The following is a 21,296-nucleotide window of genomic DNA, read 5'->3' as shown; positions in this document are numbered from 1 at the left end:
AATAAAACGCGCAAGGAAAGCAAGCAACGGGAGCTTGGTGGTAGTACTACTTTATGATGATGAAATCTCGGTTTTGCCCTCGGTTTTCCTTGCTCCTTTTCAATGTATTTGGATTCTCGGTTTTTGTAAACCGACGAAGGAATTCGTGATGACGAAAATACCCCTTTGTGGTTAATGGGTAGGATTCTACTCTTTCAAATCTTACTTCTCTTCCATCCTTTTCTATTTGAACGTTTATGATTAAATCACACCAATATCTTTATATAAAGAGAAAAAAACTAAAAAAGTGGCATCTCTAAAAATATGATACATGTCCATTCTACTAACCTTAACTTTGTTAACACCTCCGTTATCTCTTATAGTTTTGGAACGTTGCACTCTTGCACTTTCAGCACATGACTTTACGAGTGCAGAAGATTTAAAAGAGAGAAAATCGTACTCCAAAATAACATACGTTTAGTGAAAAGTTTGAGATTCAATCTCGATTGTTTCAACTAGTTTCTTATTCGTGCTGCAAATAAAAGAGTACAAATCCTTGTTATTACAAAAATTCGTAACTCGTGTCCATTTATCGTATATTATACGTTCAAAAATTATTTTAAATATTTTTATTTAAAAATAAATATAAACAGTATTTAATAAAAACTTATCATACTATATACGATGAACAAATACGATTTACGAATTTCAAAATCTCCGCTAAAAGGATCCGGAGAGGATCTGTTGGCAAATAAAAGACAAAGTAAGCTGTAGTTCTTACAAAGTTATTCGTGGAGTCCAAGCCCGTTGAAATCCACGCCACAAAACAGGATGCGTTTTAATAGGTTCTTAATTGGCTTCGGGAAACGATAACACAGACACAGTTTCGGGATTTGTCTTTTTATATTTAATCCCTTAATTATATAAACGACACGTACGCACATTCATGCGGCAGCAACACATGTATAACAAAAGCAGCTCTTTACGAACTGGTTTGGTACTGAGGTGATTAAGAAAAAAAGTTGCTATAAAAAAAAGCTGGGAGCTGTTTTTTGTGTTTGGTAAACACTCAGCTTCAACTTTTTTTCACAGTTTTGGATGAAAAAAAGCCAAAAACAAGAAGCTGCAAAACCCAGCTTTGAAAAACCGGCTTTTTTTCACATCTGTTTTACATAAAAGTTTACCAAACACTCTAATACTGCTTTTTTTTTTTCAAAAGCACTTTTACAAAAAAGTTTACCAAACACTATGCTGCTTTATTTCACAGCTGCTTATTCTCACAGCACAGCAAAAGCAGCTTTTTTTTAAAGTACAGCAATATCAAACCAGCCCTACGTGTCCTGGACTGATGCAATAGGTGGCTCATCGAACGACACCGTCATGCTCTGGGGAAACTGATTCTTCAACATTTGGCTCCCTCTGTCATGCGCGAAGAGATATTCTTCAGATTTCTTCTATTAAGATTATCGAATTAAATGAGCTAATCTTTTAAAATTTTATCTAACGATCTATCTATTTTAAAAGTTATAATAATTTTTTACTCTTAAATAAAATTTCAAAAATTCGAATTACTTAATCTAATGATCTTGATGAACCTCTTCTCCTGCTATATATGCATGCAAAGACCTAGAAGATCTTTATTGCAAGTCACTGGGCTCTTAAAAAGCTTACCCACCAAGCCAGAACGTTATAAACGTATTCTTGGTATACTCAACGATGACACAAGTGGATTCCTTACGAGGTTTTCTATTATACCATGGAGCATGGAATGTGCTGGAGTTTTACATTGTTGAATTCGTTGATTTACGACTGGTTTGGTACTGTTGAAATTATTTTAAGAGTAGTTTTTATTTTTATTTTTTTTCCACAATACAAAAACTCCAAACTAACCCTTATAGACCGAATAAATGAAGAAAAATTTTGACGTTTCATTGCCTGTATACATCGGATGCACAATAGGATCAAGATGGTTTCAGGATCATCGAAGTTTGAAAAATATACATGTAAATGTCTTTTGAAGACTCTCCAAATATTTTGTATGGATCGCTTTGTAATTGTCAAGTGTCAAGCATATTTCAACATGTTGTGTCTACCACTGTTCTAAAAATCCCCTCCAAGTGCAGCCTAAGCCCCGCTTAGGCGCTAGGCGACTAGCCACAGCCCCGATTAATGCCTAGGCGTTTGAAAATTAAGAAAATGCGCCTAGACCTGCTCAGGCAGTCTAACCCACCTAGGCACCGACTAGGTTGCGACTCACTTAGACATAAAATAGATAACTTTCATTTTGCATTTTTTATTTCAATAAATTGTAAAGACTTGTTGAATACTTAAATAAACACACATTATATGATTGTTCCTAATGTTTTCATTATGTCCAATACTTCATAATATTTATGTCATTCTATTTTGTAGTTTATGATTAAATTATATATATTTAAAGTATAAACAGACTTATTTACACAAAATATAATAAATTTACTTAAATTTGTCTAGGCGCTATACCCTAGCCGCCACCCGACTAGCGCTTAATGTCTTTTAGAACCTGAACCTTGGTGTCGACAATACTCCATAATTTCTCTCGATATCACTTATCTAATTGCTTCGTCGTAAGTTGATACCTGTTCAAATGTGTGCATCATGATTTGACTGATAATAACAAGCTCACCAAGTGTTTGACGAAATGCTTCAGTGAATAAATTGAATTTTTTTAGCACTTTGCCCTTTGTTTTTATATAAAAAAAACTTGAACATTTTAATGCTGGGACCCTTTAAGATTACAATCCTCGATCAGCCACTGTATACTCATCATACTCGAAACATGATAGAATTTTGAGTGGTGCAAATTGAACAAGATGCATCTTGAACATTTCATCTTCCCTTCCTTTTCTTTATGCCTTATTCTTATGGTGGGGTTTGGCTTGATAGATTTAGAGGAATCACTTTGCTTAAAGCAAAGGCTTGTAAAGAAAGAAATTACAGTTATTGATTCTATGATACTCAGCAACGGTCGTTATTTTATCAAACTAAATATTGAATTTAAGTCGGATATCCAACAATTTTTATATTATAATACATAGTGACATTCACACATCAATTCGAATTATAGTTTGACATTAATACTTAAAAGCATTCATTGTATTTTTGCAAATGTATATTTAAAAAAAATGTTATTCTTACTCAGGAATTCTTTATTAGATTGTAGTTTACATATCCAAACTGCAAAAACAAATAAAACAAAGTGAATGTTCAATTTCATTTTCATTATTGTCACGTTGATTACTGCGTTATAACTTTTTTTATATGAACTTAACTCTTATCATGACCTATTAACCCAATACAAGTAATCTATTTCACAATCGATAGACACATAATTGTACTATTTTATCCCAAAAACATTAAAACCAATAAACTTTTGAAGAAATTACCATGAATTGCTCAGTAGTTGGAGATGAATTTCAAGCCCGTATTCTATACAATACATCCTATATTCGATTTATGGCGATGATCAATCACACGATGGTAGTCATAAGAAACTTGAAATGCCTTTGTGAAACTTTCCTAATGCTCAAAATGATGGATTGTTCTGACAAAACTATCAACTGATCTCCTTTGAAAAAACGTAACTTTTAAAGAAGATATAAACCAAGAGAGTTTTAACGAAAAACCGTATTTTTACACTAGAAAGTCAATTCTGATACTATTCACTTTAACGAAAAACCACATTTTATTTTATTTTATTTTATCTTTATCATTAAAACTTAAAATTTTTAAATCCTTCTTATTAGTTTTTCTACAAAGCAATGTGATCTCACAACCTACATAAGGAAATAAAGAACATATCGCATGACGTCTGCGGCATTTTTCACATCCTCGAGAACGCGACCAATCATGCCTAAGGAGAAAATAAAAACCTTTAGCCGACATTCATCGACCAAGGGCAATTTCGTTAAATTGATTAAAAACCACCACCTCAAACGGTGTGGCAAAAGCGTCATTCCAACAAACCCAGTAAGGGCAGCGTCCTACTACAGTACAAATAGAGCTGCAGCAAGCGAATCGTGAAAAGGAATATTCGCATATCCAAATGGGATTATTCCTAACATGCCGCGCATATACCCTCACCGAAATTCCGGGCCAAAGCGCCACGTCGCCGGCGATCCAATTGCAGTTTTTTTTTACAAACAGTATTATTTATATTAAAACATAAAGAGTTCGCAAAATTAAATTTGAATTGTTATTTAGGATTTTTATGCATCAAGAGAGTTGTCAAATGAATTTTTCAATTTAAAAAATGCAAAACACTTGTAGATTTAGAGATTCTCTTCAAAAATTATTTTTGTTATAATAATGTTTGTTTTCAAAAAAATGAAATAATAACAAGTTCACCCGATGAAAAAAAAATAATAATAATAAATTAAGATTTGTGAAGTCAGTTGCGAATCGACATTATTTAGTTTTTACTTTGCTATGTGGGTCAACTTTGTATTTAAAGAGTCATATTTAGAGAATCTATTTGGAAAACTTTAAACACAGTTACTTGATGTTACAATCTCACATAATGTATAACAAATAAATTTATGGGATGTGCTATTTACACATCATTTTTTACTTACCAATTACGAGTAACATATCTTCACAGTGTAAAATTTATTATAGTAACCTTCCAATTTCTTAATTGTAGCTTGAAAATCATCCTTACATTTTTTTTTTCTTTCAAACAATTGATTTTATTAGATTAAATATTAGATTAGTCACTAATAGGTTTGAGCCCATCCTGTCACGCAACGGTTAAACACATTTCCATCATTGTGATAAATGGTCACTTACCATTCTTATATTCATTTGAATTGGTGATCATTTAATCACCTAATTATATGAAATAAATTAATAAAACACTCATTGTCAACCAAAACTCTATGAAATTACCAGTTTAACCCTCTAATTAAAACAAAACATGAATAAGAAATATGAGGTATAAATATAATTTCACACAACTAAATTTTGCTTTTTTTTTCGAAGTCTCACATACATGTAATCCTAATGCATCTCTAATTAAAAAAAATATAAAAAAAAAAAAAAAAAACTTCTCACTCCCACATTCTCTACCACTTTCTCCGTCTTTCATTCTATTTCAAAAACAAAAATAAAAAATTTTCTCACACAGTTTATATGTGCCCATTTACTAATATGAAATAAATGAACAGTTAATTAAGAATACGTTACGATCAAGAATTGCAAGTATAATTTAGTGGATGAAAGAATTATCTTAAAAGTTATTCCACGTCGGCAACAAAGGTGCCGATGGGGTGGCCAAGTCGATGGTTAGTGGATGGCGTTTGAGCCACTGAAAAAACTATGCACTCTTTTGGCGACAAGCGACGCGTCATGCTTGGCCCATACTGAAAGGCTCGTCTGCATCAGAATGCGATTCTTAATACGACATTCGAGGAGAAAGCACATCGAAGTTTCGTTTTTTTTGTATCGACGTTTCGAAAGTGTTTCGGATCGGGTTAATCTGGGGCCCAGCTATTCTACGCGGCCCACTACTCTTTCGCAGTCTTCTATCTTTCGTTAGCAATTTCTGTTCACAAATTATTATTTTTTTGTTTCTTCTTAATTTTGGGGAATTATTGTGTGTTATTATTGGTGTTGTGTTGGACAATGAGGGGAACATATAACTTTGGTTCATAAATGTTATTTATGTACGTACCGACGTAGAAGAGCTACGTGATAAATTTTGGAGAAATTTTTTGAGACGGCATATGAATTAGTGATTTATTATATTAGCTTTTCAAAATTATTAATTTGTCAATTTATTTATTTTAAGTTTTTCATCTAAAATAAGTCATATGAACTTGTGATCAGTGTTATTTCGAACTTTTAACCTCTTATTCACAACTTCTTTACTTCTCGTGAGTACAAATGCATAAATTTTGGCTAGTTAAAAATATGTCATGTTCATTTGAAAAACTTATAGTGAACTACTAAAAATATATATATTAGACTCATTAACACGAAGTTGTTACTTGCAAGCTTTGAAAATTCAATATGGTCAATCATACCCATAAAGAAATGCGGTCAATCGTTGTTCAAAATCAAAGGCAAGAAATGAGAAAAAATTGCTTAAATTTCACAACATTTTTTTATTCCCAAAAATTATAGATTGGAGGGTCCCTTGACTATATTTTTTAGCCATCTTCAATTCGAAACATATAGTAGAGAGCACAAGTCATTCCATTTTTTTTATCGAAAAAAATCCTCTGACAATCATATCCTTTTTTTTTTTTTTTTTTTTTAAGAAACCTTGTAATTGTTTTTTGTTGAAGACAATATTAAAAAGAAAGTGAGGCGTTGAAATGACCAAATAATTTTGAACACAAGTCATGTGCATTTTGAATGAAAAACTTAATGAAGTTAAGGTGAGATGACAAATTAATAATTTCGAAATTTTGATATCACAACTAGTTTAAAATTCAAAATTTTTAGTGTTGTGTGTTTGGTTCGGAATGCTAGCATGATGCATGTAAATCCTTATTATTATTATTTTTAAAAGGCCCGGCTGGTGACTTTGTCACGACAATTCACTTTTTCGAAGTCCGAAAAAACTCACAAAGGCATTTTAACCTCCCTTAGCTACCACCATGCAAATTACCAACGCCAAAAATCAAACTCAAGACTTACTGTGTGGATAAAAACCTTAAATTTATTTTCAACCACTGGACCACCCGTGTGATTAAGTCCTTAAATTGTTGCAACTTTTTGTTAGGGTGGTTTAACTTATTTTGTGATGTGGGTCATCAGTAATACATGGATTTGGATCACTTAACCCTTATAGGATGCATATTAGCAGAATGAAGCCCATAACGTTTGTAGAAAAGTCCAATCCAACAGAAATCATGTTGTAGACGTGCTGGGCCGATATGGTAGAAAACCACAATGCATTGTCGTAGTTGTCTGATCAGAGTCCCAAGCCTAAAACATTTTACAAATTCTTGATTCGTTCGCAGTTATGGTTAAAATTTCTTTAATACGATTAATATTTTTATAGGATTAGAAAATTCATTGAAAGATATGAAAAAGAGAATGCACTCTAAATTTATCTTTCGTTTGAGATCAATCCAATGGTTAAAAAAAGGGGTTACGAAGCTTTCTTAGGCTCGAAACCGGTTATGAAAGCAAGACTTAGGACTAGAAAAGACTGAAATATCTTTGTAAGATTTTTTAGACTTTTAAAATGATGAATAATTGTGATTTGTCATTGATTATATTTTTTTTAATTAATTAAGTTGCATTACAATTTCATTAAGGAATTTCGAAACTCAGATTTGGAACAGTAGAATGTGAAATTTGCAGAGCAGAGTCCATCAATCATTTCATCACAAAAACAGTCGAACCAGTTTTTGAGATGCGAAATTCGTACAACATTTCTTCACTTTCATCACAAAAGCGACATGGAAAATGGAAAACGGAAATTAAAATTCAAGGCCTCGGTCAGATTAACAAAAACACCATTAGAGCTCAAACTATTCTCAGCAGTCAGCGATTCCTATTCACAAAAAACTCCGGCGAGACCAGTACGGCACCACTACTCGACCTTCACGTGGAAGACGTCGGCCCTCTCCTCTTCCTTCACCTTCGGAACAACCACCTTCAGCACGCCGTTCTTCATCTCCGCCTTGATACTGTCCGTCTTGAACATCTTCTCCGGCAGCCCGATCCCGGTGTTGTACCTCCGCGGCGGCGCCTCTTCCTCTCCGACGTTGTCTTCTTTCCCGCCTTCTCCCTTGATGCTCAGGATGTTGTGCTCCACCGAGACCTTCACGTCCTCCTTCCCGATCCCAGGCATGTCGAATCGGAGATGCAGAGCGTCCTCCGTCTGCCGCGCACCCCAGCCTAGGCGAAGCCCCGCCTCCCCGACGCCACGTGTCGCCGAGAGGACGGGATTCTCCGAGAACTGGTCCATCAGGTTCAGCACGTGGCTCAGGTTGGGCCTCGGCGAGAACGGAACGAACACATCTGAGAAGAAATCGTCGCCTCGACGAGAGAAATGGCGGCCGGAGCGGCGGTCGAAGTTGAGGTCGCTTTCATTGTTGTCATCGTCGGAGCTGCGGAGAGCGTCGGTGTTGAAGAGCTTGGAAGCGGGGGAGCGGGTGATGGCGATTGGGCAGATGGTGGAGACGGAGATGGACTTGGCGAAGCGGTTAGCGGAGAGGAGGCGGCGGAGGGCAAGTGAGGAAGCCATTGAAGACGATTGCAAGGTTTTACGCTTGGGGAGCAAGGAAATTGGCTGGGTGACTGTAGACTCATAATGTGGCTTATTGGGATTGGATGTGTTATTTGTACTGGTAAATGGAACAGTGTGGAAGGATCCAATCAGAAGTTTCTGGAAGCGGTCAAATAAAGACAAAGGATATGCCAGTGACCTAGCACGACAAAGCACCCGAGAGATATTTTCCTTTATTGGGCCTTGAATTGGGCTCTAAGGCCGAATTGTTTGGGCTTATTTTTCTCACAATAATACCCATTCTGTTTCCGAAATATAGTAGGGTAAAATTGACATTACATATTTATCCTTATTCACGAATTGACCCCAAAATTCTGGTGTCGTAATGTAAAGTATTGCCAATTTGCCAATTGGTCCTTCTTCTTCTTTCTTCCTCATCGGAAGATTCAGATCAGTAGAGAAGTAATACCCAAGGCTTGAAACTCGGCAGCTGGCATTTCGGAAACCGAGTCGTAAAAGCGAGTCGACCCGTCCGATTTGTAACCGAGTCAGTGAGCGCGGGAAGCAATGATGCTGGATCTGGGTCCGTTCTCGGACCCGAACTTCGACCCGAGGAAGTGGGTGAACTCAGCGTGTCAGACCCGGCACACGCAGGATTCGGTGGACAAGCAGATGGTGGATCTCGAGATGAAGCTCCAGATGGTCTCGGAGGAGATCGCAGCTTCGCTCGAGGAGCAGAGCGCCTCCGCCCTCCTCCGCGTCCCGCGTGCCACACGTGATGTCGTCCGCCTCCGCGACGACGCCGTATCACTCCGCTCCGCCGTATCGTCCATTCTCGACAAGCTCAAGAAGGTAGGTTACCGTTACCAGCCTCCTCTGTGTGTTATGCTCTGTTTGGTTGCTGCGAAAATGTGGGAAAATTGAATTGGGATTTATTTGGGAATTGAACAATCAATCAATAACGTGCATTGTGCAGGCAGAGGGATCCTCAGCTGAATCCATAGCGGCGCTTGCAAAAGTCGATATTGTGAAGCAGAGAATGGAAGCTGCGTACGAGACATTGCAGGATGCTGCTGGGTTAACTCAGCTGAGTGCGACGGTGGAGGATGTTTTTGCAAGCGGTGATCTGCCTCGTGCGGCTGAAACTTTAGCCAACATGAGGCATTGCTTGTCTGCTGTTGGGGAGGTAATGGAAGCTGCATATTATGCATTTAAAGATTTGCATATTTGTAGTTGATTCAGTACCATATAGCACAGTTTTCGTATATATTTGGTCGAGATGGAAACATGTTTGTTATCAAACCTGTGATTTTAGGTTGCTGAATTTGCTAATGTGAGGAAGCAACTTGAGGTCTTAGAGGATAGGCTTGATTCAATGGTGCAACCACGGCTAACTGATGCAATATCCAATCGCAAGGTCACATTTTCATAACTTTTTTCTTGATGAATTGCTCCCTTTCTATTAGATTCCAACGACACTTTTTAGTGGCTAGACTCTAGATGAAAATGGCGATTGATACATCTTTGCAGGTCGAAATTGTTCAAGATTTGCGTGGGATTCTCATTCGGATTGGGAGGTTCAAGTCCATGGAGTTGAATTATACAAAAGTTCACCTAAAGCCCATAAAGCAGCTATGGGAAGATTTTGACACAAAACAACCACCGCCTAATAAACTTGCAACTAACAATTCTCAATTTGAAAGGCCATCCGCTATTAACGAGTCTCAGTCAACCGCTCCCGCAATTCTATTTTCCACTTGGCTCCCAAATTTCTACGATGAGTTGCTACTCTATCTTGAACAAGAATGGAAGTGGTACTTTCTCACTCTTTGTTTCCCCGACTTTTAGGTTCTAAGATTTTCTGTAAACTGTCTTTTGCTTATGTTCTTTATCTGGTTTTACGACACAAAATGTGGACAAGACATACTTTTGGCTTCTGCACTTTCGTGTTCACTATTACGATCTTTCATTATGTTAAGAAAAATTTGAATCTATATCCTTCTAAAGAAGAAAAAAGAAATATTCAGGATAGGTTTAGGAAGTTAGAGAATTTTATTGCTCAGTCATGGAATATCGAAATTAGCTTCAACTGTTGTGTATAGGTGCATGGTTGCCTTTCCTGAAGATTATAAGTCTCTTGTGCCAAAACTGCTTGTTGAGACGATGGTCGCTGTTGGGGCAAGTTTTGTTTCCCGTATCAACATTGCGACCGGAGATGTTGTTCTTGAAACAAAATCATTGGCAAAAGGTTGGATGTGAATTTATGTTCTGTTAATATTAGATGATGTTATAAATGACTGAGACTTGTTCTATTTTACCATCTTTTCTTCTCTTAAAACTTGTACTTATCCCAATGATACATTGCTACTCTTGAGAGGGTTGATATTCTGATCCCATCTGCCGGATGGATATTTTTGGAATTGCGATAGCCATTCCGCCCATTTCGTCGAGAATCGAGATAAACAAGACGTACTCGTTCCGAACATATATAGTCTTTTTAGTCCCATCTCTCACACCTTTCACCAATTTGATATTTTTTCTGATGATTAATTCTTGATTAGCATATCTTATTTCAAAACTTCAGGTATATTAGATATTCTTTCTGGTGACATGCCAAAGGGTATCAAGATCCAGACGAACTATCTGGAGGCTTTGATTGAACTACACAATATGACCCAGGCCTTTGCAAGGAATATTCAGCATTTGTTTTCGGAATCCGATCTATGTGTTTTAATGGATACGCTAAAGGCAGTCTATCTTCCATATGAATCATTTAAACAAAGGTAAGAAAGATCAGGGTTTGAATTGTCATCCAGGCCTGGTTTTCTTTACTTGCTTGCATTTGATTCAGTTTGGAGCGACACTTGATTTCCTTCTTTTTGTGCGTTTTTTCTACTGGTTGATTGATGATGAAACATGTGGTCTAGGTATGGACAGATGGAGCGTGCTATACTTTCTGCCGAGATTGCTGGAGTGGATCTAAGAGGAGCTGTTACTCGTGGTGTGGGAGCTCAAGGAATTGAACTTAGTGAAGCAGTTCGCAGAATGGAGGAATCGATTCCCCAAGTTATTGTAATTCTTGAAGCAGCTGTTGAAAGATGCATCAGCTTGACTGGAGGTTCTGAGGCAGATGAGCTAATTCTAGCAATTGATGACATAATGTTACAGTATATTTCTACCTTGCAAGAAACCCTGAAATCGTTAAGAGTTGTCTGTGGAGTGGATCATGGTGGTGACACTGTTGGTTCAAAGAAGGAGATTGGGTTGGATAAGGACATCCAAAGTGCGCAAAAGGTTGGTTCGATTTCAAATGAGGAGGAGTGGTCCATCGTACAAGGTGCTTTACAAATTCTCACGGTTGCAGATTGTCTAACTAGGCAGGTCTTCTGTATTTGAAGCTTCCTTGAGAGCTACTCTTGCGAGATTGAGCACTACGCTCTCAGTTTCTGTGTTTGGTTCAAGTGCGGACCAAAACCTATCTCATCTTGCTAGTGACGATGGAAATGGTTTCCCATCTTTGGGTGGAAGGGCTGCCCTGGATGTGGCAGCTGTGCGGTTTATTGATGTTCCTGACAAGGCTCAAAAACTCTTTAACCTTTTAAGTCAGGTATGTTTAGATTAATGTTTCAGCCTTGCTGTTCCCTCTTCCATATTTGTGGGGGTCGAAATATAAAATTGACACCACCTTTTGGTGTGATGCAGTCTAAAGATCCTCGGTTTCATGCACTTCCCCTATCATCTCAGAGAGTTGCAGCATTTGCTGACGCAGTTAATGAACTTGTATACAATGTTCTCATCTCTAAAGTATGGCAATGCTTCAGCGATGTTTCTCGATTACCAATATGGTCCTCGGTCGAAGAACAAAGTGCCTATAATCTCCCAACCTTCAGTGCATACCCTCAGGCCTATGTGACTAGCATCGGTGAATATCTTCTTACTTTACCTCAACAGTTAGAGCCACTTGTGGAGGGCATTTCAAACAGCGATGCCAACGATGACGAAGCCCAGATTTTTGCAACAGAATGGATGTTCAAGGTACCGACTTACATCTGCAATATTTTGTACTAACTTCGTTGAATCTTATCAAAATTGTATAGACGATTCGACGGCACTCTTCCTTTTTGACGATGCTGTGTTTCTGTAATGAAGGTTGCGGAGGGTGCCACCGCTCTTTACACGGAGCAACTGCGAGGGATTCAGTACATCACGGATCGTGGAGCGCAGCAGCTATCTGTTGACATAGAGTATCTGAGTAATGTGCTATCTGCCTTATCAATGCCAATTCCGACCGTCCTTGCGACATTCTACACCTGTCTTTCTACCCCAAGAGATCAGCTCAAGGACCTTGTGAAGTCGGACGCAGGAAATCTCGACCTTCCAACCGCAAACCTTGTATGTAAGATGCGGCGTTTGAGTCTAGACTAGTCATATAGTTTCATCGTGGACGAAATTATTTAAAAGATGTGCAACACATTCTTGAATGGTTTTTTATCCAAAATGGTCCCGAGATTTGTACAACTCCTCACTCTGGTTCCTAAGATTTGAAATCAGTATAATTAGTCTCTGAGTTTGTTTATCATCAATCATTTTGATTATTTCTGAAAAAAATCTTCATTAAATACGAATAGAATGATCAAAATACCCTTAAATTTTGTTAAATCATTTTGGTCCATTGTTTATTAAATTGAGGATATATTTGTCATTTTGATCATTATTCAACATAATTTTGCATTGAAGGATAGTAGACAATCACAGGGATCACTTCTATTGATTTCAAATCTAAAAAACCAAAGTGATGTGTTATGCAAATCTTAGGGACCATTTTGGCTAAAAAACCTTCTTGAATTAATACAAAAGGCCAGGTGGTTATTGTGTTTGAATTAGCCACGTCACGATTAAGACATATCAACACATCACAATTTAGGAAGAAAAAATAAAGGAGTTCTAATATGTGCTCCGCAATAAATTCAACAGTGAAAAGAATACTGTGTCAAAAGTGATACAAAACATATTCAATTACGACTCATAAAGCAATCATTTCAGTTCCATTTGGTAACTCGATTTAAAGTAACTAGTTCAGCAGCATAAATAGGGACGCCTCCACAAAACCATTGCTAAGCCATGACAGATATTTGACCCAACCTAATCATCGTGGTTCGCTTCCTGCAAAACTTTAAAAGAAATGCACTAATCTGCAGAATATGATTTGGCAGTTACCTCCATTCACGGATAACGGCATATCTTATATAGCAACCCGGTGTGGTGAAGCAGATGCCCGTGCCCGTTGAAACAATACGCGGCTTCTCAGGGACCGAATTGTGATCAAGACAGAAATATGAACTCCGAATCTACCTATTCACATGATAATGTAATCCTTACAGATTAACTTCACTTTTATGACTGGTCTTTCATTATTCTCTCACCGAAAAGAATGCTTGCACCGATCTAACCATTAAAGTTCGATAAGCTAAAGGGTGAATGGAGAGGGGAGGAGAGGAGAGGGCAGACAAACGAACCATTTGAAAAATCATTAAAGGGCGACGCCAAACCAACTATTTCCAGAATGCATGGAGAGTGACCCAAATACCTCAAGAAGAATGAACATGTAGCACACAATCCGTGCATTTCACGATTGGTTTCTTCGGATCCCCATCCCAGTTAAACAAGCAGCACTAGAAACAGAGCAGTTAAAACTGAAAACCAGATGCATGAGGACGGAAAAGAAAGGGAAAAGTGTGCCTATGGAAAGAAGGAAATATTGTATGGGCTGGTGCAGGTAAATAGACGATAAACGTGTTACCTCAAAAAATGATTAAAAAACCATCATGTCGCCAACTGCGGTGTCAATCATGCACACATTTTCGGGCCTGATGTCTTACATATGTGTAAACACAGAAGTTTCACACAGAAAAAGGAATTTGCCTCATCCCAAGTCTAAATTGAAATGTAAAAATGAGATACAATAATAAAATTATACCTACCTCAACCATTTTCTCCGCTAATAATACTGATGAATGGGAGATGGTAGTCTCAACAAAAGCTGTGAGATAGGAAAAAAGTTTCACCCATGATGAAAATTCAAGTAAGACTCCAAATGCACGTGTTTATAAAACCTTAGAGATACGGAAACTACCTCATTAAATTTCAAAGCTCAGACATCACCCTACACAATTCATTAATACGGGCGAACTGGACTTCTAGGTCACCTCCTGTGACTGTGCCTAACAGGGGAACGTGACCTGCTTCGATCACGGTACCTATCCCTGCCTCCATCTCTTCCATTCTTGGACCTCCTGTCCACCCCTCTCCCTCCATCCCGACTACTTCTGCCATTCCACTCCCTCGACCTTTCACGATCCAAGTCTCGTTCTCGATATCTGTCCCGCTCCCTGTCACGATCTCTATCACGGTACCTGTCCCTATCACTTGAATTACTTCTCCTTCTATTCTCCTCTTCCTTCTCCCTCTGTTTCCTCCGTTCTTCTGCCTCTTTCTCCCTCGCTAACCTTTCTTCTTCCCTTGCCTTCTCCTTGGATTCCTGAAAAATAAAGTCCACGTTTTTCAGTCCCTGAGAAGAAATCATGTTTTTACTTAACTTTAATACTTCAATATTCAAAAGAGGTCACCTTGAACTCAGCGATAAAATCACGAACCATGCCATAACCAATATGCTGCTTCCCTGTAACATGAGACTGAGTTCTCTCTACAGCATCATTGGCCACTAGAAATGAACCACAGATCTCACAAAGTGCCATTTTTTTCTCCTGTGCCAGCATCAACACTTTATCATTCTGGGGCTGAGCCAATGCTGTCTTCTCAGAATTGAGCACATCCACCTTCCAAAAGAAAGGATAAACAAATAAAGTAGTCAAATTTCATGTAGCAGTATATTCACGGTAATAATTAAAAATCCTCAACTGCATATAACATGAAATCTTTGTATGATAAGGAATCTATCAAAGGCATGCACAATAATAAAACATGGGTGGTGCGGTGTGTAGACTTCCTGGAAAAATCCTCGGTGATACAAGAAACTAGAGGAATTTCAATAGAAAAAACTCCGGAAAATAACAGCAGCACCTTTCTCATCAGTGCTTCAGCTTCATCCACCTTTCCAGCTTCACCTAGAGCCTCTGCTTGTTCCAGTAAGTTCTTTATCTTTTCCTCCAGAACAGAGAGCTGTTCAGACTTTTCAGCTGACAGTGGAGGTGCTGGTGCAGGTTCCACCTCCTGAGCAAGGCGTTCTCGCCCACGCTTTACTCTTCTATCTAAATCCATCACCTGCAATGCAAATTATAATAAGATAAATATAGGTGAAAACCCATACATCACAAAGAGAAATGAGGACATGTTCAAGACATACCAATTTCTCACAAAAGTGAGCAAGATCAGCTTCAAACTTGGGCACATAAGCGTCATGCCGTGGGGACTCTTCAAAACTAAAAAACAAAACATAAAGAATATAAACTGGACCAATATAAAATAATCACAACTTTGGAACAGGAAACAATAGAAATATTAAAACAAAAGCAAAAACCAGCGTGTTTTGAGCTGGAGAACAAAACCAGAAGAGCGAAACAAAAAAGATTGATATGGAAAAATTTTGGTTTGGTCTCGTGAACTGAATTGTGATATCAAAACTATACTATGCCCGGGTACTTATGAAAAGGGAGAGCATACCAAGTGACCTCTGGTCATCACCCAAGGTCAAAAATAAAACTACGCGTTTTACAAACCCTTCTAGATACTCATAAACATTAATGTAGCAATTATATATCATCTCCCTGATAATTAGTCCAATATATATATATATATATATATATATCAACAGTACATAGGTAAGAAAAATTAAATATTTAATCTACAAAAGGGCAATAACCTAGAATCGAAGCCCTACTGAATACAAAAGAGAGTAGACCATGCATATTTATCTGGAAAAACAAATTATTGATAAACGATTCACACAGCAGACATTTTCTTGGACGTCTCGTGCAGCAGACATTTTCTTGGATGTCTCGTGCAGCAGAGCATCACTAAATGAATATTTTACTCTATATTATGAGCAACTATTTAGCTACTGCTGACAAGGAATTGATAAACGGTTCTTCCCTTCTTGGAAAGATCTGTTCAAAATGCTTAAGTAAGTTACCTCAAAAAAGAAAAACCCAGCTACCGCTTAGAATACCCTGTAAGGCATGTCAAAGTTTCATCCTACACCCTACACCACACATAGGAAGCAGCTAACTTATTTGTAGGAAGACAAGAGAAACAACATTCTTACAACAGAAGCGTGTAAACGATAAAAAAGCCATTAGGGTTAAGCAAGCTACACTTTTAAAAAAAATCACGTCGGTCTTTTGATAGAATTCGTGACAAAACAATTCACAAACAAGCACAAAGGAACCTCTTTTGATTGCATTCAGAAACTCCATAAATAGCAGAATATGAAAACACCATATAGCATTGCCAAAAATTAAAAACTCTGTAAGACGTTATCACCTTTCTTTCAACTTTGGGTCATGTAGTTTAGGGCAAGGTCCTGATACAAAAATGAAAAATTTACGGTCAGTGAGACCGTGCACTCCACAAAAACAAATTTAAGTAAATGATTCCGAAACCTGAAAATCCTAACATGATTCAAGCATTTGATCTTATTCCTCCGCAAAGAAACACAGTGTCAAACAAGTGAGCATCAATACGAATTCCAATCGCAACTCACCTAGATCGCTTCGAGTGTTAACGAAGAGATCGTGGGGACAAAATCGAACCATATAGGCTCCACAAACCTCCTTATCATCCCAAGTAATTTCCTTGTACCCCCTTCTCTCCTCCTCCGTCAAATTACGAGCTGGAATTCACCACAAATCAGTATATTATCAAATTCAAACTAATTCAAACCAAAAACAACCAAGCAAAACATCAAATAAATTAAAACCCATTATCTTTTCTAAAAAAATCCAAACTCGCCCAGTCATAATTAACAATTATCGTTTCCAAACAGAGCGTCGATCAATTAGGGTTTATACCTGCGCCCATAAGTTCGTCCAGCAGAGCTCTCTGAGCATCCATGTCTGTGTCAAGTGATTATCGGGATTGGGAGAGATGAAAATCAGAAGGGCTTGTAGCAGAGGAATCAGTGAGGATTGAGCAGCGGAATAGGTGTCAATGGCTTCTAGGGTTTTGTTCTCCAAGGACCAGAATCGGAGAGAGACATTCGAGAAGAAGACAGATGCAGCGAGCTGGGCCTGGTGTTGTTTTTATACGTGTGCGAGGTGATCTTGGTCACCAGATTTATTATTTGGAAGTTTTAACGAAAAGCCGTAACGAAAAATCATATTTTTACATTAAAAATTTAATCTTGGTATTATTTATTTTATCTTTTATTTTGTCCTTATTATTAAAACTCAAAATTTTTAAATAATTTTCATTAATTTTTCTTTTATTTTATTTTTTAAAACAAATATACAATAAATATATTAGGTTTATTTAAATTTAAAAAAAAAAAGTGGTTCACCACACTGTGATTGCTTTTTCCTGAGTAAACTAAGCATCACAATAAATTAGTTATAATAATTTAATTCGAATTCGTATTTGACGATTTAATATTTCTCAATTACTCATGAAAAGAGAGTACGATTAAACTGTAATACTAAATAGCCACACTACTATTAGTTAATTTTGTGGAAACCCAAGCCTATCCCAATCACGAACATTTTAGTGCACTTAGTCACATGTTGTTACAACTTCACTTGTATGTCATGAATAAGTTTTAACTGTGCATTTAATACAGATAGAGCCAAATGCCAAAAAATCCAAATCGGAATTAACATTAAAAAAAAAATAAAAAAATAACAACAATGTTTTTCAGCATAAGAGTCAATTCTGATGTGGCATGACGTAATTTGCTACCAAAATTGACAACAACTTCAAATCATATTTTTATTAACTATTAAATGTTTTCTTACCTTTCTTATTATAACTTTTGCTCTACAAATATTTATTATTGACTATTAAATAGTCGTATATTAACATATCAAATGGTGAACAAAACTTTAAAAATATCAAAAAGCCACCTATGACATCCCCTTTAGAAATTCTCTTAATAATTTTTCTTTACATATTACGATACTACGTTTTTAAAAGGGTAAAATATGAATAAGTTTTAAGTAGTGTGAGAATAGGACAACTTCAGTAAATTATACAATAAATAAGTCATATATAATTAGGTCCTCATTCACGAGAGATTTTTCAATGTGACTGGTACACAATGTAGTATATCTCGTGTCACTAAACAAATGATGAGATGTATGCTAAAAAGTTAATAACTTAAAAAATAAAATTTCTCACTATTCCTATTAAAACACGTGATGTACTATTTATATTTCCGTCACAACTAAATATTTATCTTCATTCACACGAATCGATCATATTCCTCATTTACAAGAAAAAATAAATATTATTGCTCTACTTGTGTGGAGATAACAAGCATTGGAATGTTGTCTGCTAAAGACAAGAAAGCCTACTGTTATCCTCCAACTTCTTTGGTGCTCCTTAACCACGTTTCTTCTACTAATCCAATCCCAAATTCTCCGATCGAGCCAGTGCGGTTCGTACTTCTTCATCGCCAACCACAACCAAACCATCTGCTACGCAAACTTTCAATCATGAACGACAAAGTTGACAAATTTGTTATCTTCCTGGCAAAGAGAGACGGCATTGACAAGCTTGTCAAAACCTTCCAGTAAGTCTCCAAGCTTGCGCACTGGCACGCCGAGGCCAAAAGGCCCGAAATTGCGCAGCGAGCCAAGCAGTGGGAAGTTGCCTCCTGGCTTAGCCGGAAGGCCTTTCGAACGGGCAGGTTTCTCACGGGATTCAATGCGTTGTGAAGCAGGCCTGGATCAACCCCTACGCTTCGGTTCCTAGCTGTTCTTGCTAATGCAGAGGAGATGGTCTACTTCTTTTTCGACCATTTTCTCTGGCTGTCCATAATCGGGACTCTGAGCCTGAATCTGGCGTGAAAGATGAGCTTTATATCGGCGTTTGGTGAGTCATTCGGGTACGTAACGATTTCGTTGCGCTGAAAGAGGGTGTGGAGGCGGAGAAGAAGGTTGCTGCCAATCGCGGAGCCATGAATTATTTGGTGGATGGGTTAAACTAAAATTATTACGAGGAGATCAAATGATTAAATTTTTTTGTTACTTACATAATGTTACACAATAACAAGCCTGAAAGTAATAACTTAAAGTAAGAAATTTAACTATAAATAAAGCAAGTTTCAACTAAATTTAACAAATAAAACATTTAAAGTTGCAACTTATAGTAGAAAGAAACATACATCATCAATCTTGTCATAACAACTTAACAAATAAGAGAAAAAGTACATATTCAAGTTGTGCCCTTCGATCCTTAATGGAATTGAAATCCTTTATTATTTCTTCTGAATCAATTTTTTCGGCAAGCTCTTTTTTAATGTATACAATCATTGAATCTGCTAGAAATTCACTTTCCATCTTGTTGCGAAATCTTGTTTTAATAAGATTCATTCCTGAAAAAGCTCGTTTAGTAGTTGCTATAGAAACGAAAAGAGTCAATACAAGTCGAATTAACCTATCAATCAAATAGTACCTTTTGGACCTCTTTGTTTCAACTAATTCCGAAGTAGTAGACATTTTTTGAACTACAGACGAGACATGACGAAGGCTTTCTGAAAAGTGAAAGAGGGTTACTGTTGTACCCCAAAAGTTGAAAAAAAAATTTAATAAACTACTCATAGGAAACCTAAAATAATAAAATATTAAATCTACTTTTTAAAAACGGATGACTACTTCTAGAAACCTACACTAATCAATATAGACTACTCACTAGAAACTAATCAAATAAAAAGACTTATTAAGACATGTGTGTCAGTGTGTGTTAGATTTGAAATATAAGAATAATAAATTTTGATATTGATTAAAATAAATAATTTATTTAATATTTATTAACTCTTACTTTTTCTAAAAGTAATCATATTTTTCAGAACTTTTACTTATTGAATGGGCTATAATAATTAAAAATAATATAATAGTCTAAATTATCAGTATTTTAAACCTTAAACAACTAAAACTCTCCCTATGCTAGAGCCCACCCTAACCTTGTTACTACCTCCGCCGTTGGTTGCTACCTTGGAGGACAAGTTTGTGGAGACGAAGAGCGAGAATTTGAGGAAGATTAGGAATGATAGAGTGATGAGATTAATGGTAGTAGCAGCTAATGTTGCGGATTTGGTAATCGAAATTGCGGATATCGAGCCTAATCCATTCTATGATCATGCATTCACTTTTGAGATTAGTGGTATGGTGTATGCGTGGTCTGGTTAGTAGAGAAACTGGCCTTCATAAGTGAAGTGATTAAGGTCTTGTTAATTGTGTTTGGAGTTCAAGTTTGTAAATTCAGTATCTCTAATGCATAATGCATCGTTATATAAAGGATTAAGGGTAAATTACCTTAACTATTGAATCAGTTACAGTTTTATACTTCATTTTTTTAAAATGTCAATGTCATTCCTCATCTACGAATTTGTTACAATTTCATACATTTCGTCAGTTTAATGTCAATTCTTTCGTTAAATAGTGACGCGGCTTGAGACGGGCCCCACAATCTAATAAAAATTAATTAAATATTAAAAACTAAAATATATATATATATATATATATTTTTTTTTTTTTTTTTTTTTTTTTTGCATGGGCGACCCACCTCTTATCCCCCTCACCCTTTCTTCCCCCAGATTCTGTCTTCCCTCTATAAAATCCCCAAACCTAAAACCATAACCACCCAACCCATATCCCACCCTCCCCTCTCTCATCTCCATCCATCTACACCTTATCCCTTATCCCCCTCACCATTTCTCTACGCCGATCACTACCCATTATCCCCGTCACCCTTTCTCTACGCCGATCACTACCCCTCCCTCCATCTTCTCTGCATGGGGACCCATGCCATGCCATCACTTGACTCATTCCCTCCTTCCATCCACACCGCCATCGCTCGACTTCCTCCCTCCCTCTGATTCTGGCTACATCTCCAACCCAGATCCCACTTGCTCTGAGTCAAC

General features: G+C 37.1%; 2 protein-coding genes and 2 pseudogenes across 3 annotated transcripts; 2 read left to right on the top strand and 2 right to left on the bottom strand.

The window, feature by feature from the left end:
- Positions 1–7,303: 7,303 nt before the first annotated feature.
- On the bottom strand, positions 7,304–8,346 carry LOC137735606 (23.6 kDa heat shock protein, mitochondrial-like). Its single transcript, XM_068475038.1, has one exon. The coding sequence runs from the start codon at positions 8,219–8,221 to the stop codon at positions 7,565–7,567; it is 657 nt and encodes a 218-aa protein (XP_068331139.1). The 5' UTR covers positions 8,222–8,346; the 3' UTR covers positions 7,304–7,564.
- A 100-nt stretch (positions 8,347–8,446) lies between these two features.
- LOC137734058 (conserved oligomeric Golgi complex subunit 7-like) lies at positions 8,447–13,976 on the top strand (annotated as a pseudogene).
- A 144-nt stretch (positions 13,977–14,120) lies between these two features.
- Positions 14,121–17,465, bottom strand: LOC137734059 (uncharacterized). Of its 2 annotated transcripts, XR_011068560.1 has the most exons (8): positions 17,230–17,465; positions 16,923–17,051; positions 16,703–16,742; positions 15,567–15,642; positions 15,284–15,484; positions 14,830–15,039; positions 14,337–14,741; positions 14,121–14,243 (listed from the first exon to the last, which is right to left on the bottom strand). XR_011068560.1 is itself a non-coding variant. In XM_068473318.1 (7 exons), the coding sequence occupies exons 1-7, from the start codon at positions 17,270–17,272 to the stop codon at positions 14,406–14,408; spliced, it is 1,035 nt and encodes a 344-aa protein (XP_068329419.1). In that variant the 5' UTR covers positions 17,273–17,465; the 3' UTR covers positions 14,121–14,405. The 2 variants fall into 2 exon arrangements, 1 of the variants encoding a protein (XP_068329419.1); XM_068473318.1 differs by having other exon boundaries at positions 14,121–14,741.
- Positions 17,466–18,867: 1,402 nt separating this feature from the next.
- Positions 18,868–20,583, top strand: LOC137733378 (peroxisomal membrane protein 11B-like; annotated as a pseudogene).
- The last annotated feature ends 713 nt before the right edge of the window (positions 20,584–21,296 follow it).

Source organism: Pyrus communis, chromosome 5, assembly GCF_963583255.1.
Source record: "Pyrus communis chromosome 5, drPyrComm1.1, whole genome shotgun sequence".
NCBI lineage: Eukaryota > Viridiplantae > Streptophyta > Magnoliopsida > Rosales > Rosaceae > Pyrus > Pyrus communis.
The sequence above is the reverse complement of the archived record's forward strand: the minus strand, read 5'-3'. Positions and strand labels throughout refer to the sequence as shown.